Source organism: Cynara cardunculus (assembly GCF_001531365.2).
Source record: "Cynara cardunculus var. scolymus isolate 2C chromosome LG 4, CcrdV1, whole genome shotgun sequence".
NCBI classification, from domain to species: Eukaryota; Viridiplantae; Streptophyta; class Magnoliopsida; order Asterales; family Asteraceae; genus Cynara; species Cynara cardunculus.
The window spans coordinates 14,818,144-14,842,972 of NC_037531.1; the positions used below are offsets into that span (position 1 = coordinate 14,818,144).

General features: G+C 33.9%; 2 protein-coding genes across 5 annotated transcripts; one reads left to right on the plus strand and one right to left on the minus strand.

Annotated features, from left to right (window-relative positions):
- Positions 1-278: 278 nt before the first annotated feature.
- Positions 279-7,123, minus strand: LOC112511332 (coenzyme Q-binding protein COQ10 homolog, mitochondrial). Of its 3 annotated transcripts, XM_025116915.1 has the most exons (6): positions 6,862-7,123; positions 4,788-5,122; positions 3,583-3,778; positions 1,511-1,642; positions 791-927; positions 279-643 (listed from the first exon to the last, which is right to left on the minus strand). In XM_025116915.1, exons 2-5 carry the CDS (start codon positions 5,105-5,107, stop codon positions 805-807), a joined length of 771 nt encoding a protein of 256 aa, XP_024972683.1. In that variant the 5' UTR covers positions 5,108-5,122; positions 6,862-7,123; the 3' UTR covers positions 279-643; positions 791-804. The 3 variants fall into 3 exon arrangements, with proteins under 3 accessions (XP_024972683.1, XP_024972685.1, XP_024972684.1); XM_025116917.1 differs by lacking the exons at positions 279-643; positions 791-927 and adding an exon at positions 2,522-2,552 and having other exon boundaries at positions 1,559-1,642; XM_025116916.1 differs by lacking the exons at positions 279-643; positions 791-927; positions 1,511-1,642 and adding exons at positions 2,162-2,435; positions 2,522-2,552.
- A 12,646-nt stretch (positions 7,124-19,769) lies between these two features.
- Positions 19,770-22,094, plus strand: LOC112511768 (ABSCISIC ACID-INSENSITIVE 5-like protein 5). 2 transcript variants are annotated; one of them, XM_025117509.1, is made up of 4 exons: positions 19,770-20,959; positions 21,102-21,170; positions 21,306-21,335; positions 21,722-22,094. In XM_025117509.1, the coding sequence occupies exons 1-4, from the start codon at positions 19,850-19,852 to the stop codon at positions 21,797-21,799; spliced, it is 1,287 nt and encodes a 428-aa protein (XP_024973277.1). In that variant the 5' UTR covers positions 19,770-19,849; the 3' UTR covers positions 21,800-22,094. The 2 variants fall into 2 exon arrangements, with proteins under 2 accessions (XP_024973277.1, XP_024973278.1); XM_025117510.1 differs by having other exon boundaries at positions 21,725-22,094.
- Positions 22,095-24,829: the final 2,735 nt, after the last annotated feature.

Below are 24,829 nucleotides of genomic sequence, written 5' to 3' on the forward strand. Positions count from 1 at the left end.
TATTAGTACATGCTACATGATAAATTTCTGTTTCCATTCCAAAAACATGCAACATATCATGGATTGTTTCATAAAAAGTACAAATATTTTCTAGTTTTCTTATTCATTGTTATTACCACAAAAATTGGGTAATATCCTTGATCCTTTGCCAAGACCTCATCTCGGTAACGACATCACGTGTGAAAGACTTGTCGATGAAAAAACATTATTCTTATCAAGTGGGCACTTTCACGATAAGGACCGGTAAGTGTTTAGTAGGTGCTGGAAGGCCAAAAACAAGACGTAAGACCAACGCTTTAGTGTCGCTGTGCAGAAGCTAGATACACGCTAAGCAAAGTGTGCACAAGCAAGTGTTGGAAGGCCAAAAAGAACAAATTCATCGGGAAAGTTTAACAAACTACAGCTACAGCTTTTCAGGATGAAGTTGAAGGTGAACAGAACCTCCAAACTCTACGGTTCCAACCCTGAATCCCCCCCTCGATCTTGAATCAATCAATGGCATTGAAAAATACCAAAAAGAATCAGAAAGTCGTCAAAGATGCAGAAATTTGCCCGTATTGTCAAATATCCGATATCAAACCAAGATATCCACTGGCCATATTCAAGATCTAGATTCGGGATCCACGCTCCAAAACCTTTAAACCTGCAGTATCATCAAAATCCAACTTGAGGCATCTCAAAAGAGTATGTAGTTTTCTTAGCATATTAATCGACTAGTTTTTATAGGTGCTTGATTTGGTGAAAAACCAACAAGTGCACTGCATACTAGTGACTGATGCAATACGTTTACCAGTTAAACAATGATCAAGTGCCTCGTTCGATAAGCTTTTCACGAACTGGGATCCCTGGCCCATATATCAAATGGCAACGGTCGTTGAAAGAGTTAACTAGTCGAGAGACCACTTCCTTGAAGAACATGGATGCCATCTGTAGATCATGACCACAAACCAAGTTATCATTATCACGGAAAATAGCATTTAGTAAATCGTAGAAATAACTGCGGAGTAACAGTAGACCACTTTCACACACATTTTCAAAAGCCTGGGGTCTTGAAGAAAACAGCTCTTCTACTCCAGGTCAAATCTGCATACATCCCACCCAAATCCCACCTCCGTCGGAAATACACTCGGCTAGTTGGTTTTGGTTTATTAGTCTTGGCGCATATTAGAGTTGGGTCCCACCTCGCTGATCTGTCACAACGATAGAGGTGTGGGGATAATCCATATGCTCCTCTGCCAATGGGATGCATGCRCTRATTTACCRMCCCCATGATGACCGTGGGACTGGTGGGGGAGCCTCAAAGGTGGCGTCTACCCTTTTTTCGGCTGCTTTATGTTTATACCCATTTCAGGTGTTTTATATACCGAAAGGGAAAAAGAAAAAAAAAATACAGAAAACACATATAGTAAAGAGCAGAAGCAATGACTTGGCATATGATTCAAGAATCAAGAATTCATCAAGATAGTAAAACGTTGTAATATAGTTCAAGAGCTTGCAAAATGAGCATTACCTGTGAGTACAAGGGTGACTGGAACTTAAAATCCACAAAGAAATGAAGGTTACATGTTCCTGGAACAGGACCCGGATGGAACTCCCAAATGTTTATTAAATGGTCAAAAAGGCTGCTCTGTGATGAGGTTGTCTGAAATTGAACAAAAGCAAGACAAAATGCATCGACATTGTTAGCAAGGAAAGGTTGTCTTCATGATGTATGGTAAAAACTTAGAACAGTCTTACGATGATTTTCGATTTATGTGTCTGCACACTTCTGATCAAGTTGGAAAGGAACGGCCATCTAGGAACGGCCATCTAGGAACTCCCAAGATAGACCAACATATCTCACTTGGGGGTTTTTTACTTTTATTTTCATCAAGCCTTGTATGGGTTAAGTTCTCTGTCTGGATATTTTTGTCCGTCTAAGGGACGAGAGACCTATGGGTTTGAGGGAGGCAAAGAGAAAGGGTCGGATTATTTCTAGGGCATTTCTGGTATTAATTTGTTTGAGGTGGCCTAATGGGGCAAATGAGGGTCCTGGCTTATTCCATATAGCTATTTTGGCTTAATGGTTTAAAGATTAAGCTGTAAAGAAACAGTTTTGTATGGCTGAGCTAGGAGCAACCCAACCATTAAGCTCATTAAGCTGTAACTAAACCGCCCCTTAGGGTGTGTTTGGTACATGGGACATGATAGAACGAAAACCTGTTGTCCCACATAAGTTAGCACAACAATAGACTGGGATAGGGCAAGGACTGCATTTTTTGTCCCACCAAAATAGGAGACGAGACAAGATTGATAAATAACTAAACTAACCATGTCAAATTAAAACCTTAAAACCTTCCATAACTTTTTCACCCGCCTATCATTCTCGTCTGTTCCATCCCGTCTGTGTACCAAACGCATCCCTGTCTTGTATGCATAAAATTTTGCTGTTATGGCTACCATGAAAAGCCCAAGATTTTATTAGAACTTGACAGTTAGACACACCAATAGGCTCAAAGGTACTAATACCATTGCTTCTTACCAATGGGATCATGACTAGTTCCATGCCTCACCTAGGATAATAACAAGTCAGTTAACTCGGGCACTTTGAAATAGGCAAGTTGACAAGTTGTACAATGTACGCTACAGTAATCAAACTAAATACTCAATCTTGATTCCATAATCGCCGACTACTTCTTCCTCTATCACTATATGAGAATATGACCTTTAACTGAGACAAAAAGGAATGAGCCTCTTAAAGCAAACTAGATGGGTACACTAGAAATGAGACACGCTAGATATTTTAAGAAAAATAAGGGTCGTGAATTTGGAATAGGAGGGTTGTGGCACGATAAATTATGTGTCTTCAGGAGTAGAGCTAGAGTCAATACCAGAACAGAACGAAAAATAGGGGTTCATTTAGCCATGTCTTACAGAAGGCACATTTGAAACCATTCTGCAAAGAGGAAGAACAAGTGACAAAAATAATAATAACAGAAGGAAAAGGGTCCCAAAAAAATTTAAAATAAAAAACCAGTGTAGCAAATAGAAACAAAGCTCTTAAGTTCATTAGTCAACAATCAAAAACAGGGGGGCAGTGAACCATTTACCAATCAATTTTTAAGGGGATAAAAAGACAATTCTTCATTGCAATAGATCTTTTCCCAAAAGAATATACTCTACCTTTTATGGTCTTCAAATTAAAAAAACAACTTGAAGTAATATGGATCTCCTACAAGAAAGAAATGAAGATGGTCTGATACCTAACTGCAAAACCCATCCTAGAAGCCAGGGAGATCTAAAACCTTAATACCTCAAGAAAAATGTTATGAATCAAAGCAAACTTCTGCAAGTAACCTACTACAGAAAGCTGCTTTTAGAACCTAGCAGGGGACTTTGTTTGCCCTTAGCAGCCATGGTTCCAACGGCTCTAGTATTCACACCCTTTCAAGATATAAATATTATCAAGTTCCCTATATCTTCACCCGAGACAATAAGACCTGTCACCAGTGACAGATTGCACCAGTGAGACTCAACAAGTGCTAGCATACATGTGTTCCGCTTGTAAAAATTTCTAGGTTCAGAAAAATAATAAACTATCACCTTTATCATTTTCGGTTTTATCATTTCCACATGAGATACATAGCTTTCCACAAGAAACTTAAATCCAATCTCCAACTCGGCATCAAAAGACGCATCTGAATGACGTTGAATTATATCCGATCGTTGACACCAGGGAAGAAAATCCTGATACATGTCAACAGCGGCAACTACTGCAAATAATTGTTCTGGAGAATACCTGAAACAAATGCGGATCAGATCATATAAGTTCAGATAAGCAATTAAACACTCTCAAAAATTAAGCCGTAACCACGACCATCAGTAACTATCGCACTACCAGCAGTCCCTAGAAATTTAACCCCACTTATCAGGACACTAACACTTGCTCGATACTATTTAGACAAGAAACATAATGACCACTATTTAGTAAAAAAATCTCTTTACTCCATACTATAGCTTTAGTTGATTAAAAACTTTGATGATCAAGACCTATCAGGATATCAAGTGAATTGTCAAAAGAAGAGCACACAAATATGGATTGAGCCCAACTTCAATCATCATGGGCAGTTATCACATCATCATGAAGAGAAGCAGAAGTAGATATTAAAATTTTGTGATTACTACTGTGAGTAAGGGAATTGTCAATGTAACTATTAGTAATGCATGACCGTGTCAACGCAATTCATGGATATTTTTTGAGAAATGATGAGGGTATATGCGAAGCAACAGATAAAATTCAAGATTTTCAGTTTTGGGAGGAAAAAAATTGGCAGGCAGGGCGTCGGAGCACGTTGATATGATATGTGGTGATATTATTAGAATTAAAAAAATTATTCTTACAACCTCTATCAAACACCTAGGATCATGGAAGTCAACATGAGAGGCTTGATTTATAAAATGAACGTCAATAGAGAATTTAATGCAAGTATGTCTTGTCTTTTATTGTGTAAATAACATGGTATTACTGAACCACAAGGGTGGTGCCTGATTGGTTTGAGCTTGGYCCAAAGGTCAAAAGTACCAGGAGGTCCCAGGTTCAAATCCAAGGAGGAATAAAAATCCCCTTGTGGCCACGGAGGTTCAAATGTGGTGACTCCAGGCTATCTGCAAAGCAGGTGGTCGCCCTGGAATTAGTCGGCTCACATAGCGGGTTGGATGTCCAGGTTAATCAAAAAAAAACATGGTAATACTGAATTCCACATGCTTTGCTAGTTAAGAGAAGCAAAAAGGGAGCGATCAGCAATTACCCCATAATACGCTTCTCCTCATGAACTTTCGATAAAACATTACTTCCCTCATCCCCATCGCCACAGCCAAGAAATCCCCTCCTTTGACTAAGAATACCAGAAGACGTATTTTGCAAGAAGGGGGGATCCTTATGAGCAGCACCAACCATTTGACAGGAAGATGGCAATGTTTCAACACTTCCGATGCTCCTAAAATACCGACTCTGAACACAAGTTTCCAGTTCAGGATTGTTCTGTAAGCATCTCACTAACCGTGTGCCACCATTTTTGCATATAATCAACTGCCTTACAGCCTTTGAAGTTGACTTTAATGATGACATAGTAAAGCAATGCAACTGTACAACCAAAAAACAATTATCAGATCCTTCTCACAGAGGTGTACCCCACAAATGACACTACCACACATTCCCTGGACATGAGTGAACTGGGGGTTTTGTCAAGTGGAGTTTCAAAACTTCATATTTTTCAAGTATAAAACTTCCGTCCTGTCATTGCATGTTGATCGAAAGCCTACAAAAAGAATGCAGCTTTTTTTAACTTTTACATTTTTCTTTGTTTTTTTTTTTTTGGGGGGGGGGGGGGGGTGTACTCACATTACAGACATAGAAGATAAAATCACAACATACATTAATAGGGCTATATCAAAAGATTAAATAACCAAACCAATAAGATGAATTAGACCAATAATTATATCAGTACGAGTCCATTTCATTTCTGGACAGAACATGATGTCTGTGGCAAAAGAAAATAGACACTCATATCCATATGTCAGTACTGCAACATCGTCAACTTCTTGATAAGTGTTCATTCAAACTTGCACCATATTTCAGTTGTTTTTCCCAATTTTCGGACCCTAATTCTGTCCTACATCAACAGCCTAACTTGGAAATTGGTATTCACTTTGCTAAAGCTAAACAGTCCTACCTTCAGGATGCATACACCCTTCTTCGGCAGGAACACAGACGACAAAGTGTCAAAGTCACCATCAAACATGAAGGGGTCAACTTCATACAATGAGACAAACAATCAGAAAAAACTGGAGCCTGTTATCAGCTACCCTATAGCTAAAACACACATTCAGGATACATAAACCCATAGGCATGTTTGTAGTCAAATCTGCAGTCACAACTTTTCACAGTAACCCCTTCATTTTCACAAAAAAGTGTACACCTGGGAATCTAGAAGCCTGAAAGGTCGGAACAGCTATTTGAATCAAAATCTTTCTTTTAAAGACAGTGCATAACAGACTACCAGCAATTGTTTGTGCTAACCAATAAAACATTGCCTAGGACAGCGTTAACCCACGGTTTATGTATGCTCATGGACAGACTGCTTGATACCTCGTGGTAGTAAATTACATGAAAGTACATGGTCAACACAGATGGAGCTGCTAGAGGAAACCCTGCTATATGGTAGTCTTCTTGCATGATGATGAAAATATGCTCAAATATTATTACTGCATCAGGTATTACAGAAGCATGATGTGCATAACCTTCTCAACCCTTGAGAGCATATTTTACCAAGGCCAATTAATATTCATAAATTAGCTAACTGAAGTTTCTGTTGATAACGAACAAGACAACAATTATTTCTCAAAAATACAATTATATTCAATAGGACCGATGTGTGAACTCAATAATTCTTATCTTCTGCACAGTACAACAGCCAGCATGACTCACAAACACATCATTGTCGCCATTCCATCAAAGAACCACACATAAGAAGTTCTAGAGAACACAAATATAGAAGCGTACTTACGCAACACAATTCTATACCGCTATCTCCCTATAACAAAAACGTATTAATCAACTCTTAACCGAAAATAAAAGAAGAAAAAGATAGCGTATCCATAATGTGTATACAGTCATCGAACAGGATAATCAGAAGGAAGCACAAACTAGTACCATAATTCAGTATTATCTACTATTTGCATCAGCTTCCTAGCATTATCTTTGTTTGCCCTAAATAACAATATGGTCTCCAGTTCGTTTTTACGCTGGATGAGTCAAAAACAAAGAGGTGACGTACAGCAATGATGAATTAAATTACAATTAGATAACTAGCGGTTTTGTACCTTAACAAAACCTGATCGGATGAAGAAGAATAAATGTTCTTGGATCTGTAAGAATCTGCAACGAGAATGGAGAGACCTAAACGGCTTGCAGTTATTAGGTATGAATTCACAGGGAAATCCCTCCGATTGCGGCAAAGTGCCTAATAAATTTCGCTTATTTCATCGGAGAAGATGGTGTTCTTAGAGGCGGCGACGAAAAAACCGGCCGTCGGTCAGGGAGGTTGGGTGCCTTTCACGGTTCTGGTGTTAAAATCCAGAAAATATATGAATATGAATGCTCCTTTTTAATTTTATATTAAAAAGGGATGGCAAATTGGTAACCTTACGTGTTGTAACATCACCTCATCTTCATTTTATTTTATTTCTCTTCTTATTTTTTAATTATTATATTTGGCAATAAATATTTTTTTTTAAATATGTATCGTTTAATTGTGGTATCTGATTAATTTGAGCTTGGCTTTAGAGGTGAAAAGTATATGGAGATCACAGATTCAAATTCAATGAGAAATAAAAATCTTCTTGTGGCCATAAAGATTCAAATGCACTGACCTCAGGCTACCCGCAAAACAGATGATTGTCTTGGGATTAGTTAGCTTACATAGTGGGTTGGATATCCAGGTTAATAAAAAAAAATAGCATATTTATTTTAGTTTGTCTCAAAATAAAATGTTTATTTTCTCCTTCTACCATTAATTATGTGATGAAGATAATCTCTCTATATAACCAGGAATAAGATTCCTTATGGTTTGTAATTCGTTTCTATTTTAGTTCATGATGTCACAACAGTACTTTTATGTAGCATTTGATATGCAAACATGATTGGACATGACTGAACTAGACAAAACAAGAAAAAGCTTCTTTTTTCCATCTTGTCTCACTTTGTCCCCGTTATTGTCTCTGTCTCGTTCACACCAAAACATGGGACAGTGAGTTCTTGTTCTGTTCCATGCTGCGCGAAACATGAAACATTGAGTTTTTTTCTCATCCTGTCATGTCCTGTTGCATGTACCAAATGCAGCCTTAAGCATGAAAAACTAAAATAAAAAAGAATTCTAAACTATAAGAACAAAAAAAATGATAAATTTTAAATCATAAATACAAACAAGGTAATGAATTATAAACCACAAGGATAAAAATTATAATTCAAAAACCTTAAGTACGAAAATAGAATTTCTACAAACCACAAGGACTAAAAACGTATTTTACTCTAATTTTATTCAATTTTCATATCACGTTACAATTCTTTTTTTTTTATTGAAATTACTTGAAAAATAAAAAATATTTTGTTATTTACCTTCATTTACCTTATTGAATAGCGATATATATATATATATATATGTATATATATATATATATGTATGTATATATATATAGGGACCTATTTAAGGGAGAACTGAGTTGTTTGTAGTAATTGTGAGAACCAATATTAACCACAAATCAATAGATAAATTAGGAAATTTATAAATTTGGTAAYTTTAAATTAAAATCTTAATGCAAGGATATTTTTGGTATTTTAAAACTCTCATCTCTCGTCTCTTCTCTGTCCGGCCACCGTCCTCCGGTGATACCACTATGATACCACTGTGATACCTAAAAATATTGATTCTGTTAAACAAAAGATACATTGTGATACCTAATCATATATAAGATGCATAGTGATACCACTGTGTTACATCTTCGATCGACCACACAAACGACATCAATGTGATACCCAAGCACATATATGATGCATTGTGATACCATTGTAGTATCATCGGAGGACGGTGGCCGGCGAACGGTGGCCGGAGAGAGAAGAGAGGAGGGAGGAAAGTTGTAAAATACAAAAAATATCCTTGCATTAAAATTTTAATTCAAAATTGCCAAAATTATAAATTTCCTAATTTATCTATTGATTTGTGGTTAATATTGGTTCTCACAGTTACCACAAACTAATTAGTTATCATTTGATTAAGCTCTTATATATATATATATATATATATATATAATTGAAATGGATTGTTGGTAAACATGTTTTACCCTGTAAATATTTGTGGACTAAGAATCATTTCTCTCACTTACCGGATAAGTTAACCGTCATTGTTATGTTTCAGGATAAAATTATTAGTTATTTACCAAGCGGCCTAACTGAGAGAAGGGGATTGCCAATTTAGGGCTACAGGTGTACATCAGTGCATGGCTTTGGATGATTAGTTTACAACACTTTTACAATTCAACCCAATTATGACAGTTTGAAAAACTGTCAAACCCAACCCAATTCATTCGAAATTATAATCCAACCCAACCTTTACGGGTGGGTTAGATGGTTTACATCATTTTTACAGCTCAAACCAATTATGGTGGTTTTGAAAAATCTAACTCAACTCATTAAAAAATATAACATTAGTACAACTAACCCTTGTTGGTTGAGTTGGGTTGGAAGACGAGTTAGTAGATACATCTTGATAAATGAAATATTTCATAATAATTAAATTTATATGATCGAACTATAAAATGTCATATTTAAAAATTACAATAAGTTTATAGGATATTTTTGTACGTTTCAACTAGTTTTTTAAAATATATCTTAAGAAAATTATAATATTAGTTATTTTATTTATAAAACAATTTGATAGGTATCCTGTTTTAGGGCAACAGGCTTCGAAGATACCTCTTGATCACTTTTCCTGCTTTGCTGTTCGTCTTCTCGCTTCAGGTTCAGGTAATCTCCGTTCGCCTCTTTTCTCTCGTTTTAGGGCTCTCAATCTGTTCATTTTAAGTCCAAGTAGCTCAACTTTTTAATCCTACACACTCTTCACCTTTCGCCTCTTCCCTTTTTGGTGTGTGTGTGGATTTCTGATGGTTTTTGGACCCAACTTGAATCTGTTTCAGATATGTTGATGAGTTTGTTTAGCAGAACACGTCATGAGCTCAATTTCTTTTGATTATTTATGCTTTGCTGTCTATTTCAAGATTATTTTGTATGATTTTTGTTTAGAATTCAATGTATGAGGCATCATATTGTGCTTAAGAAATTATGTGCCCTTGGGCTTGGCTTGTGGATTGCCAATCCTGATAAGATTAGGCTCAATCTCTGCTGGTCTAAGGCTCCGGCCTTGCCTTGGCTTACATGTATTATCCTATGGCTATGAGCCTATGATTATGAAAGTGAAGTTGGCTCAAATAATTATGCTAAGGTTTTAATGTGATATGTGTATAGTTAGTAATTTATCTATCTTGACCTGTCTTTTGGATTGTCTCAGAAAATTTTCGATGCAGTGGCACCATATAAAATGGTTTCACCTTCTAAAACAATAATATTGTTGCACATTTTACGAACCTACTTTTTTTTACCTAATGATGGAGGGACACTACAGTGGCATGTGCCACAACCAACGCTCCTGGGTCTGTCCATGCTGTCTTCCTTAATTTTTGTTCCACCTAATTTGGTTTTTTCTCACTCGGACCAATTTTTTTTGTCCTACTCTGTTATAGTCTCCATCAAACATGGAACAACAAATATTTGTCTGTCTTGTCTAGGGCTGCACATGGGTTGAGATGGCCAGGTTGAAAACATTTGAACAACCCAACCCAATGTTTGTTGTTTGAAAAATCTCAACCGAACCCAACTCAAACAAACTACAACCCAACCCAACTCAAAACGTGCGGGTTGAGTTGAGTTGGTCGGGTACTCGGGTTGAAACTTTGGTAATATAATTTTACGATCTAGCTAAGCGTTCTGTTTAAACGAAATAAAATCAAAATGAGAACATACAAAAAAGGCGACCAAACTCAAAAAATGTTGAAAGTTCATGTAAATAAGAAAGTAAAATTACGATTAAAATTGTAATATAATTTTGAATATAGCTAATTACGGGTTGGTGTAATGTCTAATTTACATATATTTGTAGTATAGAAAAGCATCGTGTTCATCGGTTTGGGTTCGATTTAAATTACCCTAACCCAGTTCCAACCCTAATACCCAATAGATGCGGTTTGGCCTAATTTTGTATCAACTATGTATCGGATTACCGTGGGTTGAGTTTTTTTGGATTGGGTTGGCCAGGTTGGTCGGTTTTTTGAGCACTCCTCTTGTCCTATTCTGTCCGGTGTACCAAACACACCTATGTCATATAAGCTTGAGCAATGGCTTATATTGTATGTACCCAGTTTCTATGGGATTGTATAAGCTTAAGCATTGAACAAATTACATGTGAGGGTAAGACCGGTAAACTAAATTAATAGGCATCATGGATTTCAAATAAGCTTGATGGGCTTGAAAGACCTGGCTCTTCCAGGCTCACTAAGTTGTCTATTTCGAACCATACTAGGCTCAAGCTCGCCTGGGGTAGTCAAACGAGTTGGTTCTGCTAAGCTTGTTCTAGCTAGTCTTTTTCCTGAACCAGCTCGTCTTGCTAATCATCCATGGCTTTTTGTTTCAAACAGACCTTCATGCATGTGAAAATGCAAAACGAAAAGCGCAAACACATTGCAAAAATGAGCAATTTTGGTCGATAAGTGTCGTGTATAATGTTTATTGCATTTATATTTTGTCAATTTATCCGAAGTTGCTCATTTTTGCAGCATCCAGGGTGTTCTTCTTTGTTATTTCTTATGTTTCACAAAACGAAGAGGCGTACATTATGCTTTGTCCCTATGCCTTGGAAAGACCTTTTTGCATCATGCCTTTAGGGTGCGTTTGGTATGTTGGACAAAAATCTGTTGTTTCACATTTGGTGCAACATTTGGACCGGGACATGACAGGATTGAGTGGTACAAATTACAAACAAAATTCAGGGAGATGGGGGCAAAATTGGTAAATTACTAAACTACCCATGTCAAATTAAAACCTTAAAACCTTTCACAATTCTTTCACCTGCATACCTCACTCTTGCCTGTTTGATCTTGTCCAGTTCAGTCATGTCCGGTTCATTTGCATTGTACATCCTTTCTCTAAGTTTGAGTTCCCTTCCCATTTTATTAAATGACTGGCTCACAATTTCGGTCCTATTGGTTCTTATATAGGTTGTGATAACTAGAGACGTGATTGTTTATTGATTCGAATGGCTGGATTTGGGAGGCTGGCACCCAAGACCAAGAATATGGTCGTAGCTGGAGGCTTAACTGGGTTCGTATTTGGGGTGTATTTCTACACCATGAGAGCTGTTGGAGGTTCAGATGAGCTTCAAGTCGCTATCGATAAGTTTGAATCCCAGAAAATCAAGAACGATCCCTAATCTAGCCTGGTATCCAAGGTTTGATCCAATCCCGAAACCACAAAATCTAAACTGAGTTGTGCATAGTGAAATAAAGCATGTGTCTCAGGTAACACAAATTTTGCGAAAAGACTTCGATTTTGATTCATAGTCAAATGTTTCTATTAAATTAACACACGAAAGGACACGATGAATTCTATCATCATGTGCGTAAATGGTCGACAAAAATGGACTCGATTCGAGCTCCCAACATGTTGGAACAAGGCCAAGAGAGTGTGTACTTTGTTGTGGAGTAGATGTTTGTCTATTTTGGATGGGTTATGTTGGAAACTTGCTTTTTTTTTTTTTTGGGTAAACATGGCATTTAGAATGTTGTAAAATACTTAGAATTTTTTTGATGACTTTATTTTTAGTCAAACTCTAAATAAGTTGTGTAAAAATAAATTTTCTTATGTGTGATACCAATCAGGTAAACGAGGATGACGACTCTTACCCAGGTAAGCGTTTACCCGCTAAATTGTTGCTTTCGATATGTTTTAATATACTAAAATCTTACGCATCAAAATAAATCATAGTGTTGACTCCTATCGATAAACGTTTACCGGGTAAGCAATTGGGTAAACGGCTCCTAAATACATCTAAATTGGTTGTTCAATCATATTTTGTTTCTAACTTATTTCTAAATGTCTCAAGACTATTATCTTATCTTAATAGAAAATAAGATATGTCCGTTAGATGGAATTCGATTTAATTTACGATTGAAAATTGCTAACATAAAAAATTTATATATTTGTATTTTATAAACACCATTACCCCTAAGATTTTATTTAAGACTCTTGATTGAGCCGTGGTTGAAGGATTATACGATATTTTGGTATTTTAAAAATATGATAACTCTTTTATCCGGTATTTATTACCCAACAAGCTTTTTACTTTTAAATCAATGTTTACCTCTTAATAGTTCCATTAACTATTTAGCGTCCTAATTTTGTAGCCGCTTAATTTACCTTTTAATAGTTCCATTAAGAGGCAACCGTTGAATCGTTAATAGGTGAATCTTGTTTGGCAAAAAAAATATGTCTCTTAATGGTTCTAAAACTCTCTTGATGATTTTGTATCTTGGTCTTCTCTTAACCATTCAGCGTCCCAATTTCGTTGTAAATAATTATCAAACAATTATATTTCATATTTCACTACATCATGAAAGCTTCTTAATCATTCTGACCATCTAATCATTTAGCTACTACCAAACAATTATATATTATGACAAGTAAGATTATACAATATAAAGACCATTACTATTGAGGAATCTGGATAAATTCAATGAAAAATAAATTGTTAAAATATTTTATAGCATTTTTTTTTTGACATTAAAACCGGATTCCACAAAAACTATTAAACAAAAGGATTCGCAAATAAAAGTGCTAATGCTACAACCAGGCCATAAAGTTCGAATGATGTCTTTAAAAATAAATATATCACAATATTTTTTTAAATTATACAACTATAAATTTCATTTTGATGTTTCTACTATTTTCTCTGTTAAATTAACGTTAACATAAATTAAAATATATTTATTAAACTATTTTATAAATAAAAATATCTATTTTATTTTTGGGTATTAAAAGCTGTACACGTCTTGATTTATGAAAGTTGTAATATCATTTTGGATATTATTAGACTTGCCTTATTGGGCATGTCAGCCTTTTATCTTGTTTCCACGTGTCCCATTTTCAAATATACACTTTATAATTCAATTAAATTTATCGTTTCAGATGTTGTCTATTAATAGAACTATTAATAATTCAGTTAAATTTAACGATTCAAATATTGTCTTTTAATTGAACTATTAAGAAGTCCCTTACTTTGTTTCTCATCAATCTACAAAATCTTCAACTCTAACATAATCTACCTGTTTTTTTAACATTAAAAAAAGAACTTAATAAAAAATCATCCAAGAATTAGAAATACTGTTTATTCTCATGGATTACTTCTACTACTAACCAATATGACATTACAATCCAATTGCAAGTTTATTTTGTCTCCATGATTCACAATTTAACACCATTTATCATCCTCGAAGTTCAAAAGGCTCATATAATTGGTCGCTGTTTTTATATGTCAAAAACTTTACAATCTTTCATCTGTCTAAATCAGATTATATCACCAAAAATATACACTAATCTTTAAATCAAAAGGGTTTCAGGAAATATTTTTGTTGGCGTACTCTTATTGGCTCGTTTGACGACCAATAGCAGTGTGCCACACTTTGGTTTCCTATTAGTGCCACATGGTGACATCTTATTAAACCATAGTTTTATAGTAGTAAAATAGAAGTAGGGTGTGGTGGTGTTGTATTATTAGGGCAAAGTATAAAACAAGAACACACAAATGGGAAGCATGTGGTAGTGAATGTGAGAGCCATGTGACAAAGACATGTTCATTGGTTGCTACCTCTTCAAACTACATGACTTATAATACATAAGTTTTTTTCAATTAACCTGGATATCTAAGCCGTTATGCGAGTCGATTAATTCTAGCACGACCACCTGTTTTACAAATAGCTTAAAGTCATCGAATTTGAACCTTCGTGATTACAAAAGGATTTTTATTCCTCCCTGGATTTGAACCTGAACCTCTTGATACTTTGATCTTTGGAGCCAAGCTCAAACCAATCAAACACCACCCTTATGGTTGGTTAGTTTTTTTATTCAAATTCATACCATTTTTTCTATATTAAATATTGATAGCATTGGTGATTTGTGATCTAATTTTTCATTTTAAAAATCATTTCTAATATTTTTATTAAGTTATGTATCCAATTGGTTATTATATTCATTTTAAAATTAAAAAATTAATATTTAAAAGATAATAAAAAATTGAAAGTGATGAAAGTCCCAAGACTAATTTGGAAATAAAGAATCCTTGGAAATTTCTAGTTTGGGTAATAATATTTTATGTTTCAATGATGTCTTTGATAAATTAATCTTTAGGATAAGGTTTCTTTATTATCTTATATCATTTTTTTTATTAATTATTATTGTCCCAAATATTAAATTTGACATCCAACTGTTTTTCTTAACAAGAACTCCATAAGGGTGATCTCTGGTTGGTTTGAGTTTGACTCTAAAAGTCAAAAGTACTAGGAGGTCCCAGGTTCAAATCCAAGGAGAAATAAAAATCCCCTTGTGGCCACAGAGATTCAAATGCGGTGATTCCGGACTATCTGCAAAGCAGGTGGTCGTCCTGGAATTAATCGGCTCGCATAGCGAGTTGGATATCCAGGTTCATAAAAAAACAGTAAAGTAATGTTTGGTATACAAACATGACCAGACTTGATTTAATATGACAAGACTGGATATGATAGAACAAGAATACATGACATGACAAATATCTGTCTTATATTTAGTATGACTAATATTGATTAGGACGAAACAAGACAAGTTGTCCTTAAAAAATATGTTGAAAAGTCAACAAATACTTGTAACATTTTAAATTATTTTATTAAAAAATAAATATTACTTTTATAGTATTTTGTAGCTCTATTCAATTATAGTATTGATAGAATCAACAAAAAATGAAAAATAAAACGTTAATTATAAATTTCAGATAATGATTACAGAGTAAATAAAATGGAATTAGTCAGCTCGCATAGTGGATAAGATATACAGGTTAATTAAAAAAAAGATAAAATGTATAAAATGCCAATTAATCCAGGTTTAAAGTGACGAGGAGTATATCGTGGCTACGAGGTAAGCCATAATACTTACGAGTTACGGTGAGGTTGTAACAACTTGTCTTATATGGATAGAAAATGAGGTTTTTGAACTCCTTATAAGCATCAAGTTGTGGGTTACGAATAACTTGCATCATGCTTTTAAGTTTGATTTAAAGTTATTAGGTCAACTTGTTACTTTGGGCTTTGAGGTGTTACAAATGTTATCAGACCGGTTGTACATCGGGATGCCCATGTCGCTGATTACAAGGAGAAAGATTATGGGCAGGCTTGGTGAGGACGTCATGAGTTTAAGTAGGGAAGTTTGTAACAACTTGTCCCATATTGATATAAAATGAGATTTGTAAGCTTCTTAAAAGTTTCCAAGTCGTGGGCTACCAATAATTTCTACCTTGTTTTCAAGTTCAAGAATGAAGGTAAAGATTTACCTATTTAGGGTTTTACGATTACATAATATAAGGGAATACGAAGCTATTTGGTTTTGTTCCTTGACAATTTGCTTATCATAGATTCCTTTTGCTTCGATTGGTTTGTCTCCGTCTTAATTTTATTTTTTTTTACAAAAATAATATACGTATAAACTATGTATAATAGTTTATATAGCATTCATTTAGGTGATGCAAGATCGTGTGATAATAAGAGTTAATGTAAGAAATGTAAGAAGAGATTTGGACCATTGATTACTTTTTATCTCGAACCAACCATGAATTGTGAAAGAGAATTGATCCAATGCTTCTCAAAATAGGTAAATAATATATGATTTTAGAGAGATAATTAATTTTTTATTTAAATAATTTCAAAATATTTAAAAAGGAATATCCAAAAAGCAAAACAACATATACTTGAGTTATTAGATGTTTGTGAAATCAACCCCATCCCAATGTCCAAATTCAAAAATTCTGTTTTCTCTCATTTTATTTTATTGATAAATAATAATATGTTAAAGTAAAAAAAATACACATATTATTGGATTATTTAATGTTGTAATATCTTATATTTTCGTTGTCTCAAAAATAAGTGTTCACAATAAAAATGACACGTAATTTTCTAAATATATAATTATTATATTTTTTAAATTGTTAAATGACATTTTTATCCTTGATAATAGAAAGATAAGTTTTCTAAAATAATAAGATAGACACTAATACTAAACGAGTAATTTTGGGGTAAGAGATTGTTTGAATAAGGCATACTCTCTCAAGGGTATTTTAGTAAATTGCATGCTTCATATTGTGCTTTATTTCTTCTTCCTTATCTTTTTCAGATATAAATAATTATATTTAATATTAAAAACAAAATAGTTGATTATAAAAGTCCATTTGATTATAGACAAACAAAAGCATACAAACGTGGACGGCTGAGATCGTACCAATTGACAAACAGTGGTAGGTTACTTCTCTCATCAGTTTCCTACCTTCTCACCGGTGGTCCACGTCTACTATCCTGTGGCCCCACAACACAATATCACTAGTTTTCCTTTATTCATTTATCATCATTAACTTAATTAAAACTAAAACTATATTTATATTTCCTTAATATATTATATACCTTTTTGATATATTATTTAACTCGAAATTATAAGAAACAATAAAATTATGAAATTACTTCTTCCTTAATGAAAGTATTTTTGGATAACCATAGGTTCTTTTACTGTATTACGTTACCAACTACTCTCTCGGGTAACCATGAATTATTTAGCGTTATTACAGGTGAATTTCCATGACCATAAAAGATTTAGCAGCGTCTGGATTCGAATCCAATATATATAAGATTTTCCACTATAATCCCTTAGACTTGACTTGTATGCGACAACCCAAGTGGTTGAAAAGTAAATAATTTCTCCACTCTTAAATATAAAAGAAACTAAATTGATGATATATACTAGAAGGGTACTCGCGCAATGCAGCGAAATAAATCTCGATTTTAATGTTCTATGTTATTCTTTGTCTCTGTCGATGTTATAATACGATTTTATGTGTTTTTAAAAAGCAATAATGATTTTATTTTTAAATAAAATATAAATTTGAAAATATCATAAAAATTTGAAAAAAATATATATCGATGTTAATATCAAATCAACTATTTAAAAATTCTATTTTTTTATGTAATTTCTTTAATTTTTTTATTATAATTTAATTTAAGTTTAATAATGAAATAATTTATTTTTGGTTTAATAATATATTATTTTATAAAGATAATAATTAAGTATTCTGTTAGAACTCAATGATTCTCCTAATTATATTTAGATTTTTTATATTTAAAATAAAATGTTTATCTTATATTTGATTATGTTTATCTACGGTTAGTTACACGAATTCAGATATGGAGCTTTAATAAGTTGTACTTATGCACAATCTACTTGTAATTTTGAGTTTTAAGTAACATGCATTAATAAACAGTACTTTATGTATAAAAACTGTTTTTTAAGAGTTTTTGCCAAATGCTTTATAATATAGTATATATATATATATATATATATATACACTAGTGGTGTACTCGTGTGATGCAGCGCGGGTGAATCACAATTTTGAAACATTAGTTTAGCCTTAAATCATGAGTTTGTGTGGTTATTTTACAAGTCAACTAATATTTAAAGTTGAATGTTAATATGATGTATTAGCAAGATCGATTGGAAAAATAATTGCATACATGTTGAGTTTCTAAATCCATATAAAGTTGAAGGGTTAGGGTGGGGTACATGCAGGATCTGAAACCCTTTCTGATATTGTTGCTTCAAATTTCAGTTTACTTCAAGAGAAAGAAGAACTTTGAATTTGAATTTGAGTTTAAAATAGGAAACAAACAAAGTGTCAAACAACTTTGAAAAGACCAAACATATTTTTCTCATGTAAATATGGCTTACTTAAATCTAAAACTTTGACCAAACAAATGATATGTTTTAAGCATTTGTACATTATGCATAATAGTTTGTACTTAAAAGATTTTTGAATCTCTTGCATAAATTTATAGTACTTTATGTTTTAAGACTTGTAATTAAGACTTTTGGTCTAAATGCTTATAAATGTAGTGTGTGTGTGTATATATATATATAAGAAAGCAGTCCAATGTGGTAATTTTAGAAATTTGTAAAGAGAAAGCAAGTTTGACCCAATTAGGATTTTATGTTACATAAACAACTTGTACATTGTGCAAAATATTTTGTAAGTAAGAGATTTTTGAATTATTGCATAAAATGATGATGCTATATGCTTTAAAACTTGTATTTAAGATATGGGTCTAAATGCTTATTAATATAGTATATAGATATATATATATATATATATACACACCAGTTTTCAGTAAATCAAATATTAAAATCTTATCTAAGTGAGAAGGGTATAAACATATATGAATATTATATAAGTATGTATAATAAAAAACATTATATAAAAAGGTATAAAATATAATCAAATGCTTAATTAAGGAAGGAAGTTAAAAAAGATTTAAGGAATTAAAGATGAAGTAAGGGGCCAAAAATTCTAAATTTAGAAAGTGAAACACACGGGCCACTTGTCGGCTCCATTACAAAGCAGCTAACCCGCACCAAGATTCTTTATTAGGCGCAAAAAGACTTCACTGTATCACGGACCCTTCAATTCATCACTCGCAACAGATATTTTTGTTTCATTCAGGTAATTTTTCTTCATTCTGTACTGTTTGTTTCCATCAATAATTTCCCTCAAATTCATCATCTTTGCCTTTCTTCTTTCATTTCGTCACGTTATCTGATTCAATTCCCAGCTCCGTAAGCGATTTCACCTCCAGAATCGGGTGAATTTAAGTGGGTTTTCATGGAGATTTAGGGTTGCAATGGTAATCTAGGGTTAGGGTTTTAGATAGTCATCTCTGGGTTTCTTGTAGTCGTATCCAGCCGTCAAATCTTTCAATTTTGTTGCCAATTTTGCAGAGCTTCTTGAAATAGAATTGCTATTTTGAGTGAGAAGTTGATTTAGGAATTCAATTTTGATTGACGTTTTGGATTGTTTTTATGTTGAACAGAGAGCTTTGATTGGCTTAAAAGTTATTGTTTTACGAAGTTAGAGAATTCAGGAGAGAAATTATGAACTTCAAGAACTATGGAAACCAGCCACCGGCGGCGGAGGTTGGTGGTGGCGGGAGTGGAAGACCGCCGGGTAACTTCAATTTAGCAAGACAAGGGTCGATATATTCATTGACTTTTGATGAGCTACAAACCACCATGGGTAGTATTGGAAAAGATTTTGGGTCTATGAACATGGATGAATTACTAAAAAGCATTTGGAATGCTGAAGAAGTTCAAACAACCGTAAACACCACCACCAACGGCGGCCAAGATGGCGGCGGTGGTGGTGGTGGTGGTGGTGATGGTGGAGCAAATATACAGCGGCAAGGATCGTTAACTTTACCACGAACAATAAGCCAAAAGACAGTAGATGAAGTGTGGAAAGATATATCGAAAGAATTCAGCAACGGTTTTGGACAACCGCACTTGCCACAAAGACAACAGACTTTAGGGGAGATGACTCTTGAAGAGTTTCTGGTGAAAGCCGGAGTTGTGAGGGAAGAACCCCAATTAGATTCTAAGTCGAATGATAACGATTTGTTTTCAAGTTTAACGAATTCCCAAAACAATTCGAGTTTTGGTGCTATCGGATTTCAACCGGCTGCAAGTAGGAATGTGAACCGAATCCCGGAAAATAGTAGTAACCAGATTGCATTCCAATCTACTAATCTACCATTAAGTGTGAATGGGGTCCGATCTACTCAGCAACACCCGCAACAAAATCATCAGCAGCAACTGTTTCAGAAGCAACCGAATCTGTCATATGGAGCTCCGATGGCTAGCAAGCAGATGGGTAGTCCTGTAATTAGGAATGGAATCATGGGTCTTTCAGATTCATCGATGAATGGTAATTTAGTTTCGAGTGGTATGTTACAAGGTGGGATGGGTGGGATGGTTGGTTTAGGGGCAACGGGTGGAGTCACGGTTGCTGTTGGATCTCCGGTGTTTTCGTCAGATGGGATTGGGAAAACGAATGGAGATACATCTTCGGTTTCACCTGCTCCTTACGAGTTTAGTGGAGTTGTTAGGGGAAGGAAAAGTGGAACGGTTGAGAAAGTTGTTGAACGGAGGCAGAGGCGGATGATCAAGAACCGAGAGTCGGCTGCTAGATCACGGGCTCGTAAGCAGGTTAATATTTATAAATATTTAGAAACCATAGATATTTTGAGAACCGTGAGAGTCAGTTATTCATGATGAATATACCTTGATATTCATTATGAATAAACTCATAAAACTTGTTTCTTTGTTTGATCGTTATGGGTATTTCTAGGCCTACACCATGGAACTGGAAGCAGAAGTGTCAAAACTGAAAGAACAGAATCAAGAACTCAAAAGAAAGGTAAATCCATCTCTTTTTTTAGACCAAGTTCTTTACTTTTAAGCGTCAAATAAGTTGCATTTGGATGAAAAAAAACTTGACGATTAACGCGAGTTTAGAAAAACTAAAACTAAGTTGATGTCGTATATTTTGCAGGCGGAAATGATGGAGATGCAGCAGAATCAGGTATCAAAACCATCTGTTACGGAATAACTAAAATCTGGATTAATATACTTAACCAAACACACACAGTATGTTGCACTCGGAATTAGGATATGGGGTAAGATGTATACAGACCTGACCTCTATTTCAAAGAATAAAATGGCTGTTTCCGTAAGTATCATGGGTACATAACGGATCTTTGTAGCCAAAACTCACTCGCTCTGTTGGAGTCCAACGTCGGCTAGACATGGACCATTTCTTTTCCGTATATATACTGGAACTTCTCTTTTCTTTTCTTTTCAAGGGCTCTTTTGGAGAGTAATCTGTCCTGGGAGTCCTGGTGCACCAGGGTCGCCTCTTGAATCTTTGTCGAACTGAATCTCTTGAACCTTTATCTGGCTCGATAATAGCAGGTTATGGAGATGATGAACACGCAGCCAGGAGCCAAACGACGCTGTCTGAGAAGGACACAGTCTGGACCGTGGTGAAGAACCTGATTAAAAGAAGCCGATCCGTTCGCCACTTGGCGTTCACGAGGGTTGTTTCTGTACATATTTCATAGACACGTGTTTAGGGTTTAGGGTTAAAGGGATGGAAGTCATATATTTGTGTTAAAGAGATGAATGTCAAGTCTTTTTCAAACTCCATTGTTGTCACATGAAGCAGAAGTAGAGGAAATACAAGTTTAGTTATATTTTTAGTCGAAATCTGGTTCCGTTTTGTGATTGTATTTGGGTTCTTTTTTTGAAACTATGATTATGAAGGTGCGAAAAAATGGTATGATTTGCAAGAATTATTATGACTTTAAATACAGATCGTGAACCAGAAGGGTGGTGTCTGATTGGTTTGAGCTTGGCTCTAAAGGTCAAAAGTACCAGGAGGTCTCAAGTACAAATCCAATGAGGAATAAAAATCCCCTTGTGGCCAATGTGGTGACTCCGGACTATTTGCAAAGCAGGTGGTCGTACTGGGATTAGTCAGCTCGCATAACTGGTTGGATATCCAGGTTAATAAAAAAAATACAGATCATGTAATTGTTACACATCCTATAAATTAATCTTGGCCATTGGATTTTTATATTTTTATAGTTTTTAGACGGTTATCAAATCAGTTGCAGATTAGACTAGCAGTAAACTCCAGCATTTCTAGAATTAGTCGAGGTGCGTATAAGTTGGTCTGGACACACACGGATAACAAAAAGTTTAAGTGTAGATTTTGGAACTAATTTAATCCATATTGTTGACATTGAGAGTTAATATTAGTTTATAATGTGTGTAATATTTACATGATTTATATTTGAAACGATCTCTGCATCTCAAGAATAAAATATTTATTCTTTTTAGGGGTTGTTTGTTTACCTCTTAATAGTTCAATTAAAAGACAGCATTTGAATCGTTAAGAGGTGAATATTGTTTGATAATTTTTTTTTGCCAACCCTCTAGATGATTTTGTATCCACGTCTTCTCTTAACCATTCAACGTCCTAATTTCGTTGTAAATAATTACCAAACAATTATATTTCAGCTTTTACTAAATCATGAGAGTCTCTTAATCATTTTGACCACTTAATAATTTTGTAACAAACTATTCAACAACTATCAAACAACCCCTAATAAAAACATGTTTGATAAAAAAAAATTAATTATATTTAAAGTAAAAAATGAGAGAAATCCAAAAATTGATCCGTTCATTTAAAACCTTCAAGTTATTATTGTTTCTAAAAAACGAAATGAACTATCATATTGAATTCTTTTTACATAATTATTAAGTTATTTTTTTAACAACAAGGGTGGTGTCTGATTGGTTTGAGTTTGAGTTTCAAAGGTCAAAGTGTCTGGAGGTCTCAGGTTCAAAAGGAGAAATAAAAATCCCCTTGTGGCCACGGAGGTTCAAATGCAATGACTCCGAGATACCCGCAAAGCAGATGGTCCCCTTAAGATTAGTCGGCTCGCATAACGAGTTAGATATTCAGGTTAATTATCATTTTAGATCGTATCCAAGTGAAAAGGTTATCCCAAGTGGATGCTAAGATAGCAATTAAAAAAAAGTTATTTAATATTTTATTAATCCTATTTTTTTAAAAAATAATTTTTTTTACAAAACAAAGTCTCAAAATAAATCTAGAATGACCTTTTTATTTATTATTTATCGTAAATAGTGAAACATTATTCATAGTATGTCCGTCATTCATCAGAGTATTTTTTTTGTTTTATGCGTCTGTAACTCTTCCTCAGTCTGAATGGGGCAGAATAGCAGATCAAGTACAATGTATTAGTAGCATAACAAAAATGAGTTCCTCGTCATTAATATGTTTGCTAGCAGCAATTATGGCCTCTCGGAAGAAATGAATCAATGACTTCAGTCTTAAAATAAATGTCTATGATAAAAAAATACAGTATAATTTAGAAATATATAATTACAATATTTGTTAATTAATAAAATGACAGACTCAACCATAATTATAAATAAAGAAATTTTCTTCGTCCCATAATTAAAAATAAAATAAGAAAATAAACTTTTAATTTTAAAAATAAATATTTATTTTAAAACAAATTAAAATAATGTAAAACATAAACATTAATTGTAAAACAGATAAAAGTAAATATCAATGATTTCTTGGCTGACGAGAGATTATTTTTTGTTAATTTGAAACCATTTTTTTTTCAAAAAAAAGAAAAAAAAAGAAAAAGAAACCATTCTTTAAAGGCAAACATATTATTATTAAAAATCAAAGAAATGTATAGAAAACGCCATACATTACCATCTTGAAATAATTTAAGGGGTTGTTTGGTAGTTGCTGAATAGTATGATGTAGAATAATTAAGTGGTCAGAATTATTAAGAAGCTCTCATGATATAATGCAAAATGAAAATATAATTGTTTGGTAAATATTTACAATGAAATTATGGCGCTGAATAGTTAAGAGAGTCATATGATACAAAATCATTCAGAGGGTTTTAGATCCATTAATATAAAAACTTTTTTTTGTCTAACAAGATTCACCTCTTAACGATTCAGATACTACCTCTTAATGGAACTATTAAAAGGTAAACAAACAACTCCTTAACATGAAACAAAACTGATCGAAACTAAATTAGATTAAAGAAACAGAGATACATATCAATTCAAATATTTGAACTATCAACCAAATATGAATCACGACATTTTTGTCGTTATTATTATTTTTGACAATTTTGGTCGTATTGGGTAAGTAAACATGGAGGTACCAATAATAGCTCCAGATCATTTGTGATCATCTACGAGATTAGTCGGTGTACATAGACTCGTTTAGAAATCCATAATTACCCAAAAAAAAACGGAATTTTTCTGGTTGATACACCTTTAACAATCTTGTGATTAATTCACCCCATAATCAGAGACGGATCTAAGAATTTTTGAATACGGTGACACCATATAAAATGGTTGCACCTCTAGAATAAAACGGTTGCACCTTTCACGAACTTAATTTTTTTACCTTACCACGGAGGAACAATACGATGACACATGCCACCTAACCAC